The sequence below is a fragment of the Sporothrix schenckii genome (assembly GCF_000961545.1).
Source record: "Sporothrix schenckii 1099-18 chromosome Unknown Cont47, whole genome shotgun sequence".
Lineage (NCBI taxonomy): Eukaryota > Fungi > Ascomycota > Sordariomycetes > Ophiostomatales > Ophiostomataceae > Sporothrix > Sporothrix schenckii.
Window position 1 is genome coordinate 2,065,291 of NW_015971148.1, and position 13,417 is coordinate 2,078,707.

Here is a 13,417-nt window from a genome sequence, read left to right on the forward strand (position 1 = left end):
GAACTTAGAAAAATGGCGGAGTGAAGCAGGCAGACGACAGCAAAATGAGGAGAAATCTTTTCTTTTTTTTTTGAGACGATTCCCTATCAAGACCGTTCTCCTGTGCTGATTCGCTGGTTTTTGGCGTCACGTGTGGAGACCCTCACCGCCCCACTACTTTCTCCCCTATGACATTTTACGGGTCAGTGCTTGTCCCATTACTTTGTCAGTCCGCCGAGATGTGACGACACTTTGCAACTCCAATCTCATTATGACGTGAACTGAAGGCCATCGTATTCAAGCATGTTCACCACGTCTCATGATGATTTCCACCCTGACTGTACTGGCGATCGTTCGATCATTAAGAATTAGTCTAATTTCTTTTACTTTAGCTTATATTTTACATGTATATGTTCGATTTTGATTTATTTTTCATTTCTTTACTTAAAAAAACGTTCCGAACAAACAAATATATCTATACATAAACGTAGGAAGACGAATAGGCATTGTTGGAAATCGGAGTTCATCGTTGAAGGATAATGATACATACCACAGACAGTGCAATTATATATATAGTGAACAAGGAAACTATTTTATCCAAGCACCAATGGCTTCTCTATTCGTTTTCCCCTTTGGCCTTCCTATCCCCTCCCAACTTCCCTTCTCTTTTCGAATTTTAGGTACAGTCAGATGTCTGCCTCGTGATGCCACCGGCTTTCCTTTACCATATCGTTTTTCATGCCTATTTACCATGGCAGCATACATCGACAACGACCGGAGGTAGAAAAGAAAAAAAAAGTTGGGAGTACGAGGCTTGGCGCAGCAGCAATGCTTCTGAATTCCAGTTCGTTGTGCATTATGCCGCAAGGGAAAGGCAACTGAAAGGAGCGTAGGGGGCGATGCGTGTGTGTGTGTGCACAGCATTTATTCCCACTCCTCTTGTTTCGTTTCGTCGTAATATAAAGCTGCAACAGCAAAACAATGAAAACCATCCAACAGGCAACGGGAACACGTGGACAAGGGTGTAAGAAAAGAATCCGTCCTTGCTTGTCGGTCCCGGTTGCAGTTTCCATTAGTCTGTCTGCCTTCTCGCTTGCTTCTTCAGTTGCACAGTCTAAGTGCATGACCGTGGCTTGGCTTGGCTGCCGCCTTTTCACCATCCGATAATATCGCCTCACCAACCACAACATGTCTGGTCACACAAAGGGAATTGGCCACCCCTTTCACGGCCATACAATATCCATCGATGAGGCGAAATGCGCATGCGTCTCTTCAAATCATCACTGAGAGGGAACAGGGCCAAGCATCGAACCGCCTGTGACGGTGGGGTAAAGAGGGTTAAAGGTGACCAACGAGACCGACACATGCAATCCGAAAATACAAAATCAAATTCAATAAAAACAGCAACTACCGAACAGCCTCTGGGCTCTGCCTCGAGAGCGATCTCGTCATGGCACGAACCTTGGTGCAAACGTAGGGTGCCCTGGGGGAATCTATCGACTGACTTGAGAGAGAACCGACAAGGAAAACCGACAAAGTAATAAGCCACAAACCAAACAGGGTAGGGGAAGTAAAGAAATACAGGGGGACGATAAAGGGCGGGACAATCTCAAACAAGGATACGCGGGGTGGAAGGAGACGCAGACAATAGAAAATCCAAAAAGTTATAAACCGAATCCAGATAAAAGGACGACAACAAAGAGAGGACAGAAGGTAGACGGGAAAAGGTAGTAGCGGATGAAAAACGAGCCCGACAGATCCAAAAACAAACAAAAGGAGTCAGATAAAACCCAAATGTTCAGTGTACATTAGGCAGGCCATCCTTCCGCGCCGCGGTAGGATGCCAATCCAAGTACAGGTGAGCCCATACCACCTCGATCCTTTCGTTTTACTGGTACATGCGCCCGGCAGTGGAGACTGGGATAGCTGTGCCACCAAATATGACCAGCATGCGGGCGCAAGAAACAGGTGATTTGTTGCTGCGTGTGGTGCTTCGCGGTGCGTCGTGCTGCTCTAAAAGCGGTGGCACGGCGCTTTGTCACGACGACGAGCGAGCATTGATGCTTCCAGTCGACAGTCATCGTCCCTTAGTAGCCGCCCTCGCCGCCAGCAGATCCGTTGTGGCCGGCCTGCGCGCCATACATGTAGTTAGACGCATCGGCACCACCCTCGGCGGCCGGGAGCTCGGAACCGCCCTGGAACCCAGCCGCGCCAGCCGCGCCTGCGCCCCCGGCGGCACCGAAGCCCTGGCTGCCAGGACGACCCTGCTGGTTGTCTCCACGATTTGATTGAGACTGCATGGTGTTAGGGAGGCCGCTGATCGAAAATATAAAACGTGGGAGTCATGGTACGCACCTCGCGGTATTTCGAGAGGTAAATTTTGAGAGCTTCGGCGTAGTTCTCAAACCCCAATGACGTCATGGCAAAGAGAATATCTTCGCCGTTAACCGTTTTTCGCTTTTCTTGGTGGCATTTCTCGGATGCTATTGGTGTTAAACATGACGAACTGGCCCGTCGGAACGGAGACAAGAAAAACAAAACAAAAAGAACAACCTCGGATCGGGGCACATGGGTCTTACCTTCACTGGTGATAAAAGATATAAACTCGCTGACACACTCCTGCATGCACTCCTTGGCCTCTTTTGCAATTTTGGCGTTCTCTGGGAGCGCATGTTTCATGATGCGGGCAACTGGAGCAAAGTTTCGAATGTTAGCGTCGTATACATCGTGCTTGTCAAGCCGCGAAGACAAGCCACGCCCTTCGCCTGGCGACTTGGAGGGGGAGGAGCGCTGTCGGGACATGGAGAATGGAGCAGAGGCGATTTGTGCAAAGGGCAAGGTGTAGCTGCAGGCTTCAGGCTTCGGAGGCAAGGGCTGCGACGCGTTTCCCCAGCCGTTTTCTTTCCTTCGGACAAGAGGCGTGGAAAGGAAGAAAGGCGCGCATGCAAGCAATACGCAGGCTCCTGATTGTCAAATCGTCGTTGCGCACCCGCGGCTGTTTATCGAGACGGTTCATCTAGCCAGGAGCGTTTGTGGCAGGACGGTTGGGGGGCTGTATCGACGAATTCCGAAGGAGAGAATAGTCGAACCCGTCCGAGTTCCTTTCAGGGGTGTCCCACGCTGCTTGTCGTCGCTGATTGTCTGCCTCTGCCACCTGCCTCCTGCTGCTGCACGCGCCGTGAGTACAACACGAAGGCAGGTGCGTGCCTTTGCGGCCTGTACGCCTCGTGGAAGCATGATAGCGCCAGGTGCTCTCATAGAAGCATATTTGGACGCGTATCACCACCGCGGCAAGTCCCCTCCCTGGCACCTTCGTACAGGGCACGCCCGTACCGTCGGCCGAGAACAGTGCCAAAGGAGACGTCTTCCAATCCGTTCCAGCCGTCCATGTTCATCCAACCATTTTCTAACGTTCCCTTCCACAGCATCCTCGTTCTCGTTGTAAGCGTACAGGCACTCGCACTGCACACTTGCACCTTGCACAATGTGTAACGGAGTCTGGTGACGTTCATCTAAGGAAGAGGCATCACAACATCTCCCGAGACACGAGCAACAATGCAGAAGAAAAGGGGACAGGAAATCAACAACAAAAGCAAATCTCTCGGCACAGCAACTTACCATTGGCTATGGGCAACCACCGGTCTTGCTCCTTCACCTCGAACTCGTAGCCGAGCGCGCTCGAGTGTGGGTCTTGAGGATCATTCATTTGGTCGTCCTCGTTCGGAGACTGTACGTCCTGCTCGACATCTTTTGGATTGGACTGCGGGGAGTCGGACATATTTGGCTACCTGCAGCGGGTGTGAGCTGCTTCTTGTAATTGCTTGGATTGCTTGCTCGCACAGGTGTTTAGGCAAGATGATGTGTCCCTGACACGTTGCAGGTGGGCAGGAATGGGAATGGGCGGCCTTGTTTTCGCTCCTTGGGCCGCTCGACGTGCAGCAACGTACAGAGTCGGGGTGAAAACGTGCTTCAGGTCAGACGGGACTAGCGCTTTTGCCCTGTTCCAGGTTCTACGTCTTGTCGTTTTTGACCGATCCTTTGGTTTCCTGCCCGATATTTTCTGTTTTAGCCTCATTCGTACACGATGTTTGCTGGCGTGGTGGGTTAAGAGAAGGGGGGTGCGTGTGCATTGTTTGGGAACATGCAAAGACGTAGCGGTGGGAGTGCGTTGGAATGTGGGCATGGGAGAGGACAGGGGTGTGGTAGAGGGTAGGATAGAGAAAAAGCAAGTGGATGCAATGCGCCTCTACTGCGGTCTTGCAAACCTGAAGGACTGGCTTTTCCATAACCTTCCCCTCGTTTGCTTTTCTTTTAATCCCACGAGCAGTTTGTCCCTTTCACACTCCCACCTATCTTGGATTCTTGTGCATTCTGTTTGCGGTTTGGCTTACCCTGCAGGTTCCCGTGTCGTATTTTGAGCCGTGCTCTCTCGTACTCGTGTCAGTACGGGTCCTGGCCACAAATGTTGCTCTGTGGGCGGCAATGAGAACGAGTTCTCGGTCTGCTCGGAATTTGGACTATTATGACATCAGTTGGTTGCCTTCAACAATCATCAGCTGCGCAGAGCGGAAGCTGGAGTGCGCTTTGGATGTGGAGACAGCGGGCTTACTCGAGGCTCCTCAACACTTGGGTTCCCTGAGAAAGCTGGGGTTATCTCTTGGAACCCTAGATAATGTTGTTCTGTGTCTCTTTTGTCAGCCTGTGCAGTCTTCTCTTTGGTCACATTTCTCGTCTGCCCGGTACTCCTGCCACAAAGCCAAGCCGAGACCGCATGGGCTGCACGCGTGCCTGGTTAAACTAAGGTCCCGGGATGAGGTTGGGATGTCACTGGTTGGCTACCTACACGAAGAACCTGTATTTTCCCGCAGGTACGGAACCGGGTGCGTTAGGGCCTGAGAGGGCTGTGTGTGGATGCGGTTCGCTGACGTTGGGCGTGCTGCGATTGTTTCGCTGTCCCGTTCTCAGTGGGCGGTGATAACTGGATGAAGCCTGTTTAACCACCCTGCCTCCGCAGCGCGCAAGTGTTAGCAAACCAGGAACCGCATTGAATGTCTTCCTTCCCCTGCCTTACAACGACCGCGCCTGCTTAACTTGCTTGCGTTTAATGGCCACCGTTGTAGGCAGCTGCAGCCTTGCCACGCCAGACACAACACAACCGCAAGTGGCACACAAGTGGCACAGCGCCGAACGCGACAAGCACGCATCTCGCGCTTTCTCGTGCTTCGCGAAAGCTGTCTTCCATCTGGCACGCGTGACAAGCGCCGGTAGATTCTCTGGGAGCAGACCCGGCCGCCGTGACAAGAGACAAAGAGGATGTGTAGCCACGCAGGCCTGTCCAATGCGCTGCTACCTGTCGACGACTGTCCGGCAGCGACACAAGTACGATGGGCGATACCCAGCGCGAGACGAGAGCGCGAGCGCGCAAATCAAAGCACGCAAAGCACGCAAGACAAACAAGAGCAGGGACACGGATGGGCCACGGCCCCAACGCCAGAGACACCCAAGTCGCGGGCTGCGGATCTTTGGGTGGCAGGCAAACACGTATCTTACCTCTGTTGCAATCGCAAAGCTTCCACCGGGTGCAATGTATTCGGGAAAAAACTGTCTCCGGTTGGGCTAAAGATGCAGGCGAATGCGTTGGCGCATATAGATGCGCTGCAAGGACGTGGGGTTTCGGCGTAGTGCAGAAAACGCGACGGGAAGTGGGAAACGGGGTCGATTGGCAGATGCCGACAAGACGAGAGGCAGAGCGCAAAGGCGGAGCGAAGAGAGTCGGTGAAAGAGAGGCGTGGCGCGTGGAGATGCAAAACGAGGACGAGAAGGGTGTGTTTGGTGAGGTTGCGAGAAACGACGACAAAAGAATGCGGCAAAGCGGGTCAGTATGTCGAGCTGCTGCTGTTGTGCTGTGATGCTGAAAAGCTTGGGAGGGGGGGAAGAGGTGAGGAGGAAGGTGGTGGTGCTACTGTTGGTTGCTGCTTCCTCCCCACCCAAATTACCCATGTCAACACAAGACTTTTGCGTTGTTTCTTTCGACATTGCCGGGTTGTTTAGCGTCTGAGACTAGTCCGGTACTTTCTGTGTGCTATGAGTACTTACTCTATGCTGTAGTTTATGGTGAGTTATATGTACATTCCTTGCCAAGTGGGGTCTCTCCTTAGTAGCTCCATCGCTCTGGCATGACGAAGAGCGCTTTCTTTTGCATTGTGAAAAAGCGCTGTGCAAAACATGGGAAAGAGCGGCTGAAAAACAGACCCGCCACCCCAACCTCACAGACACATTCCGTATTGTGCTGTTTGTCAGAAAGGCAGGCGCGAACGAGGAAGGGCTGTGGTTGTGACTGCTGTCACGGCAATGACATTACCCAATCAACGCAATCGAAGAGAGTACTGAGTACGTCGTAATAAACTTTTGTGTGCAAATTCTGTAACCGCTCTTCTTCCCTCTCCTCACAACGTCACCGGTTTCGAGTCTCGACCGGGGTTGGGGCCGCGCACCATCCCAGCAACAAGAAAGAAGGGTGGCATTGCAGCAGCATGTGCCAACACGGACATGCCATGCTATGAGGCGGTGAAGGCTGAACGAGGCCAAGGCCAGGATCAAGCCCACCTCCCACCAAGAGATACGAACGTTAAAGGGACCGCAAGACAGAATGACGAGGCGGTAAGAGAATGAAGCGAGCTTTACGGGATGTACGCGCGAGCGTCCGTGGACGGCAATTTATTGCTTTGCAAAAGGAGGTATGGAGACAGCAAACGGAAGACTCAAGGAAATGACCTGGCGCAATGGGAGTATGCCCTGGTTTGCGAGCTGTTTTTCGTTATTTCTTTTTGCGTCGTTTTCTCCGCCTCGCTCCTGATTATGTCGGCTTTGCCGCCCTAGTAATTCAGTTTCTGAGGGATGCGTCGACATTTTATTTTTCCCCAAGGCCGTTACCATCACGATGACTTCGATATACAGTGTTGTTGGCAGGGCTCCGAATTTGTTTACATTCGCATCCTCTGACGAGAAATCCTCGAAAGTGATTTGACAATGGCTTGCAGCGCTACAGTTGGCCCGGCTCTGGCACCGAAAGCAACCACAAAGGCACGTCTGTCTCTGATTGCCCGCCTCACACACCCTGGAACCTAAAAACGAATGCAGCCCCGTTTCTCCATTTTCTTTATTGATGGTTGTAAGGCTGCGCCCGCAGACCAACAATGTCCGGGATAGCCGTCCAATAGCAGAACATGCTGGCGACCATATCATCCCATTGGGCAGAAATGCACCAGACTGAAGATCCAAATGTAGAAGCAAGTTGGGCGCCATTCGCCAGTTGGCAGTGCTGCAGGGAGATGAGGAGTGAGAAGAAAATATCGAGTGTTTTGCGCCGACCACGGATCGTCCAATGGGTGCAGGCAGCAATTTTTTTTAACTTCTTTTTTTGTACTTTCTTAAATCTAGGACTTCCATCAGCTTTTGTTTACAAAATCGAGAGGAAAAGGTGGCAGACCATGCTGCATCAAGTCGCACTTGTCAACGGCTAATATCACAACAAGACACAGGAACGATACCAGCCAATGTTGTCCAGGTGCGGCGAGGCCAACGAACAGGTGTGTAACCCTCGACGAGATGTCAGACTTTTCGAAGCCAACGAGACACTTTCCCGAACGGGGTGTTCGGCATCCGTGGGGGCAAGACAAGCGACGAGCAAGATAAGATCACTTCGGGCTGTGGGACGATGACGAAATAGGGCGGTGGGAGAAGGACAGAAATAGTTCATGAACCAGCTTGACTTGGCCGCTCGCCACGGCCGGCAGACCTGTGCTTGTGCAATGTATCCCAAGGAGAATAAACGAGAGAAAACACCTCCCCAAAACATCCTGGTAAGACAAGGTGTGGATGCGTGACGTTGGCGCAGTAGTCGCAGTAGGCATCACGGTGTGCATTAGAGGATGCATAAAGGAGGGCAGAACTAGGACGATGAACAACTGGCACTTGTTCGAGTTCGGTGCATGCCGATGCGCGCTGTCGTCTGGTCGGCCAGCATTGGATGCGATCCAAGAGTTGTCGTCGATGAAGTGGGGTACCGGCCAGCTGGCTAGTGGCTCGCCACGATGTCTCGAGGCTCAGCTATTTGGCCTCAGTCGGGAAGACTGACGGTATTAGTGATCCTTAGACACACGATGGCCTCCCAATCGGTCTTTTTTTGTGCATCGACTATGCCGCTGGCTTTTCTACAGGCCTTGCTGTCGGTTTTAAAATACTTGCAGCCCAATACCAAATGCTGGTTGGGCATCCGGATGGCCTGCTTTGGCCGCGGGTGGCCATTACGAAGACCTGTACACAAGTTTTACGGATGTGCAGATTTTGCTCATACAATGTGCTCATAGTGCCAGATACCAGGCCTCTTCATGGGCGTGAAATGCCAAATATGTTTGAAAATGTATGGACAGTGATGTGGTCCTGTATGCAGTGGTATCATTCCAGACATATTACGAAAGAAGTGAACAAGGCCTTCCGAGCATGACAGTAAGCGGCAAAGACGACGACGACCGAATGACAGGCGAAAAGCATTTGCCGACAGCGAACAGAAGAGGGGGCGTTGCTTTGCTGGCTCTTGGCCCCCGATACCTCATCGCCTTCTCCTCTCACCACGAGACAGGACAACGCATCCCGACGTTAGCCAGCCGTGCCACACTTGACCCGAACAATGGCCAATGCGCCGGCACGTCATGCCGGTTCCTCATCGTTGACAACGCAACGACGACCTCGCTAGGCGGCCGACCACAGACGTCGTTTAACCCATCCATGCCCAAGACCAAACCATTGTGCATAAACGTTTTGCTCAGGTCTTCGCTGTCCGTTGTGTGTTGTCCGTCGTCCCCTGTCATCGCCATCGCTTTGTCGTTCTTCCGCATGTCTTTGACCCCCATCTTGCAGTCGCGAACATCGACCTCTCCAGAGAGTTCAAACACCAAGACGTTGTCGCTGTATCATCGTATGAAGAATAATCGCGTTGTCGTGTTCTGCGGCCTGCCACGGCTCGTGCTTCGCCAATGTTGCAGGTTATGATTGCACGACCTGAACATTGTTCTTCTTCTGTAGAGGAGAGAAAACATGTATTAGCTGTCTGGCCGGCTTCCACGATGGTGACACTCCCCGGGCCCTTTGCGAGCACTAACCTTCCACTTCTCCAGGTCCTCTTGTCTTGACTTGTACTGCTTGACCAGATCGTCCAGCACCTTGCTCAGACCCTCGGCGTTGGTCTTGAGAGCCGGGATGACGTCCTTGACGGTGCGCTCGATCAGCACGCCGTTGATCATGCGGAAGCACTTGCGGTCGGCCGGCAGAGGCTCGAGTGTCTCGAGGACAAGCTTGTGTTCGTCGGCCTCCTGCTCGACGTCGCCAATCTTCTGGGCGATTTGCTGCAGGGCGTTCTTGTAGTTGGTGTACTGCACCTGGAGGTCTGCAAAAGAGGAACGGGGCACGGGACCGGCGTCAGTAAGTCTTCCATCCAGCTCATTCTGTGCCTCCATCCTCCATCTCTTCTCTGCGTCTTTGTGTCCATCACCTCAACCGTTCACGTAGCCCAAAGGAGACCTACCCTGCTGCCTCTTGGCCGAGGCTGGCTGCGCGGACGCCGGGCTTGCAGCAGCCGCCGACATTGTTCGGATGCGTAGTGGTCCGCCAACTCTTGGGAAGCTTTTTGTTTCGTCACGAAAATGACCGAAAGGACAGCGGCATAATATGTCGTGCAAAAGGGTTAATGTCGTCACGAAGCTCGCTCTGTAGGCAGGAGCAAAATCGAGGGGAAGTTGGCCAGGCCCGCTGTAAAGTTGTAAAATAAAGTGGAGCGCTGTGTCGGGCTTTGATGGTGACGCCCCAGGTGGCAGCTGGCAGGCGCAATCGCCAGTGAATTGGGTCGCGCACCAATTGAATGCCCCCATTTTGGCCCCAGTCAACTTTTTCAACGGCCATTGAGTTTCGTTTCTCGTCGCGCCACTTTGTACCAAATACTGGACAGCAGCAATCACACGACGAATGTCGTTACCGAAAAGGCGACAAATTTTGGAGTGCAACACCGGTGCCGACTCTTCGCCGGCCGCTGCATGCCCACGTCCTCGTCTCGCGACTGAAGTTCTCAAACAACGTCAATATCCACAGCATCCAAGACAAAGACGCCCCCCATGCATCCCCATCTTGATGCCGAGCGGCACGCAGGTATATATGAACATGAACAAACGCCGTGGCCGATGGACCCCAGAGACAAAATACCAGGTATTAACAAGAACTAGGTTGTGCCGAGGTCATGGCGGCCTTTGAGGAATGCCACGCGAAGGGCTTTCTGTGGAAGGCGGCGGGCATGTGCAACGACGCCAAGTCCAAGCTGAGCCTATGCCTCAAGGCCGAGCGGGCGAAGCGGGTGGTGGCCAACCGATCGGAAGCACAGGAGAAGCGCGACAAGATCCGGGCGATGTGGAAGGACATTGACGAGAACTCATGATGCGTCGGGCAAGACAATCAACTGAGGCAACAACGCAAAATCGTCAATGGCCACACGGCGTTCACGCGGCTTCGGGTCGAGCCATACCGGCCTCTGTATCTACGCTTACCCATGGGCAAATCCCGAACCGACATTCGCCTAAACGAAACGATCGTGATACGACGACCAAAAGGAGACCGACGAATGAATTCAGAGGTGGGATGGGAGGCTATGCAGGATTGGAGGTCAAGAGGATCGAAGGCGAGCTGAGGGCAAAGGGAGGTTTGAAGATACACCCTCTGGATAAAAAATCATGTTCTTAAGGCGTTACGGTTCACATTTTATTTTGCTGCAGGGATAGGAGCAGAGAACTTTCTATTCGGAATGCCGCAGGAAAGAGGACTATTCTCGAATCGAGATTGTCCATTGGCCAGCAGGGACCGAGGCTACAAAAATGAGAAATCTCACATTTCCGCTTCAAAGATGAAGGAAAAAAACACTTGCTCAAGCGTAGCTGTTGTTTGCAACACTTGTGCCATATCCAACCGCATCTAGCCTCGTCGCTTTCATTCCGCGCGCATCGCCTATGGTCTGCGGAAGTAGGCGCTGCCGAACTTGTACAGGCCGTAGGCAGCGATCAGACTGAGCATCACTGGCACCGGCTTGCGCAGGCGGATGGCACGCGGGATCGACGCGCCGCCCAGGACGACCGAGGCGAGAAGGCTAAGCTCGACGCCATACGGCTGGCGGTTCTGCTGCCGCAAGCCGCCGAGGCCGTCTAGAGGAGATATTAGCCACGGAGACTTACATTGCAAAGGCGGGGATGGTGCAGGCCACGAGACGCCCGACACAGGAGATGAGATCAGGGACAGAGGACCAGGGTCACATACACAGGACACCCACGGCCACGCCGGCAACAACAGAGGGCACAGAACCCGTTCTGGCAAAGCCAATGACGCCGCCGGTCGCGGTCAGCGCCGCCAGGACATAAGACTGGACATCGAGGGACTGTTCACGTGTGCGAGGCTGTGTTAGCAAAAATACGTTTGCCCCCCAGCATGCCGTGATAGGGAGAAGGCTGCGGTGCAACGCAGCTCCTCTCGGCGAATCAAACAAACACAAGATAGCACCAAGCGGAGGAAGAGAGAGAGTCTCCCGCACCGAATAGCACAAAAAGGGAGACCGAAAGCGACAAGGCGTACCATTGTGTAGTTTTAGTGAACGGTAAGACGGCTTTAGCTCGAGATATGCGTGATCATCGGATGCACAGCAACTAGAACGTGTATTGAACTGCGCAGCGATGTCGGCGCGAGGGGTGAGAAGCGATGCGTTGGACGTTGACGGGGAATGATGTGATGTCTTCGTTCCTCTTGACTCTGAACGGATGCAATGGTGGCAGGACAGCTTTCGCAGCCAATCGTTTCAGCGGCGCGGGTGGCATCACACGGTCTCCGCTAGTGCCGAGCTTCTACCCCAGTTAGCGCCTCGGAAGAGGCTGAAGAGAAACGTTAGTCAGCGGCAAAATTCCGCAACGTCCTCACATGGCTTGTTTAGGAAGAAACAGCACCCCTTTTTTCGCATCTCCGGTATTTTGCCAGCATTTGGCATTTTGCAGTCTCGCATACCAGGACGCATGTTGAGTATGTTTGTGAGTTCTATGAAATTCTTTTTTTCTTCCTTTGTTCTGAGGCCTATCCTCGTCTGGTTCTTTTTCCACCGAGCCCATGAGTCCATGCTTTTGGCGCAATGTGCTTAGTGCATCCCGACTCGATCGGTGGGTTTGTCTTGCAGACAGAGCCTCCAAAGCCGTCCATTCCCCATTGGCTGGGCTGGTTACTGCATTGGACCAGCATGACACCCTGGATGCTTTGTGCAGCTGCTGCACAGCGTTTCACCAGGAGGCAATACAGAATATGTTGCAGTCCATATTCTGACGCACCTCAACACTGCCCTGTCTCTTGTGTCTTGTGTTTTCGTTTTGGTTTCCTCTTTTCATTACGTTTTCGGGTTGTTCTCAATATCAATTGTCTTCCTGGCAATGGCAATTCGACACGAGCCAACATAGCATCGACTTCCAGCTACGGTGGCCTCGGATTGGCTCTTTCGTCCAGGGCTGCACTGCGCTAAAAAGCCAGCCCCAAGATTCGGTGGCTGTGTACGTTCGTACATCGAGCTGAGCTGTCTCTAGCCTTGGTCGTTTGTCCTGCCACAATAGCTGCCAAGTAATGCGGCCTACAGACGTGACTTGTACGACACAACGGACCTCCCTTGCTCCCTTCACGTTTGTGCAGATACTCCGATCGGCTAAACAACCAACTCGGCGAGAAAGAAGTCAAAATCCATTTTGATTTTCTCATGATCTGACCCGCTCCAACGTGTCCTAATCCCGGCATGCTTGTTGTGAGGGGGGCGTACAGAGAGGTAGGTCGAGCCAGCCACGAAGCTTACCTTGCCTTGACTTGGGCGGTGCGACGTCCTCTCGTCCGGCCACCGGTTCCAGAAGCGCACCTCGGTGACTTGGGATGGTCCGACAATCGACGACATCGCCAGGCAACTGTTGGAGGAGCGGCTGAGAGAGCTGTCTGACCAGCGTGAACACATTGACGAGACAGCATTGGCCACTCATGTTGCCGTCAATCCGCGGAGGCAGACATCGGAAATGTTATCATCCTCGTAGGCATCGAGAATAGTTGGTTGCTGCTGGTGCCTTTCCATGGCCAAAGCTTCATGCGCGGCACGGGAAAAAAGACACATTGTGCGCAGGGTTATTTTGTTGCCTTCATTGGCATACACTTGTCCTCTGCGACCTGCAGTCGCTGCACGTCGTATCTCGTACTGGTGAGATGCAGCGACAAGAACAAGAAAGCTTCATCTCACTGCCTGCAGTCGTTGAGGGTCGCGTGTGCACTGCCAGTTGATTCGCGGTTTTGTACCGAAAGGCTACCCTTCTCAAGACGGTCTCGTCACAAACTCTCG

At 52.9% G+C, this 13,417-nt stretch overlaps 6 protein-coding genes across 6 annotated transcripts; 2 read left to right on the forward strand and 4 right to left on the reverse strand.

Annotated features, from left to right (window-relative positions):
• Positions 1–2,066: 2,066 nt before the first annotated feature.
• On the reverse strand, positions 2,067–3,757 carry SPSK_03248 (uncharacterized protein; the record flags this gene model as incomplete). The annotated part of the gene is made up of 6 exons (XM_016730088.1): positions 2,067–2,273; positions 2,335–2,462; positions 2,559–2,942; positions 3,069–3,195; positions 3,313–3,491; positions 3,598–3,757. 6 exons carry the CDS (start codon positions 3,755–3,757, stop codon positions 2,067–2,069), a joined length of 1,185 nt encoding a protein of 394 aa, XP_016585243.1.
• Positions 3,758–5,083: 1,326 nt separating this feature from the next.
• On the forward strand, positions 5,084–5,888 carry SPSK_03580 (uncharacterized protein; the record flags this gene model as incomplete). The annotated part of the gene is made up of 2 exons (XM_016730417.1): positions 5,084–5,565; positions 5,630–5,888. 2 exons carry the CDS (start codon positions 5,084–5,086, stop codon positions 5,886–5,888), a joined length of 741 nt encoding a protein of 246 aa, XP_016585244.1.
• Positions 5,889–8,606: 2,718 nt separating this feature from the next.
• Positions 8,607–8,891, reverse strand: SPSK_03780 (uncharacterized protein; the record flags this gene model as incomplete). The annotated part of the gene is made up of 1 exon (XM_016730614.1): positions 8,607–8,891. The coding sequence occupies one exon, from the start codon at positions 8,889–8,891 to the stop codon at positions 8,607–8,609; it is 285 nt and encodes a 94-aa protein (XP_016585245.1).
• A 189-nt stretch (positions 8,892–9,080) lies between these two features.
• SPSK_03662 (uncharacterized protein) lies at positions 9,081–9,623 on the reverse strand (the record flags this gene model as incomplete). The annotated part of the gene is made up of 2 exons (XM_016730497.1): positions 9,081–9,508; positions 9,563–9,623. 2 exons carry the CDS (start codon positions 9,621–9,623, stop codon positions 9,081–9,083), a joined length of 489 nt encoding a protein of 162 aa, XP_016585246.1.
• A 522-nt stretch (positions 9,624–10,145) lies between these two features.
• SPSK_03760 (cmc1-like, cytochrome c oxidase biogenesis protein) lies at positions 10,146–10,462 on the forward strand (the record flags this gene model as incomplete). Its single annotated transcript, XM_016730594.1, has 2 exons — positions 10,146–10,179; positions 10,254–10,462. 2 exons carry the CDS (start codon positions 10,146–10,148, stop codon positions 10,460–10,462), a joined length of 243 nt encoding a protein of 80 aa, XP_016585247.1.
• Positions 10,463–11,025: 563 nt separating this feature from the next.
• Positions 11,026–11,646, reverse strand: SPSK_03644 (transmembrane 14C domain protein; the record flags this gene model as incomplete). Its single annotated transcript, XM_016730479.1, has 3 exons — positions 11,026–11,219; positions 11,332–11,467; positions 11,560–11,646. 3 exons carry the CDS (start codon positions 11,644–11,646, stop codon positions 11,026–11,028), a joined length of 417 nt encoding a protein of 138 aa, XP_016585248.1.
• Between the last annotated feature and the right edge of the window lie 1,771 nt (positions 11,647–13,417).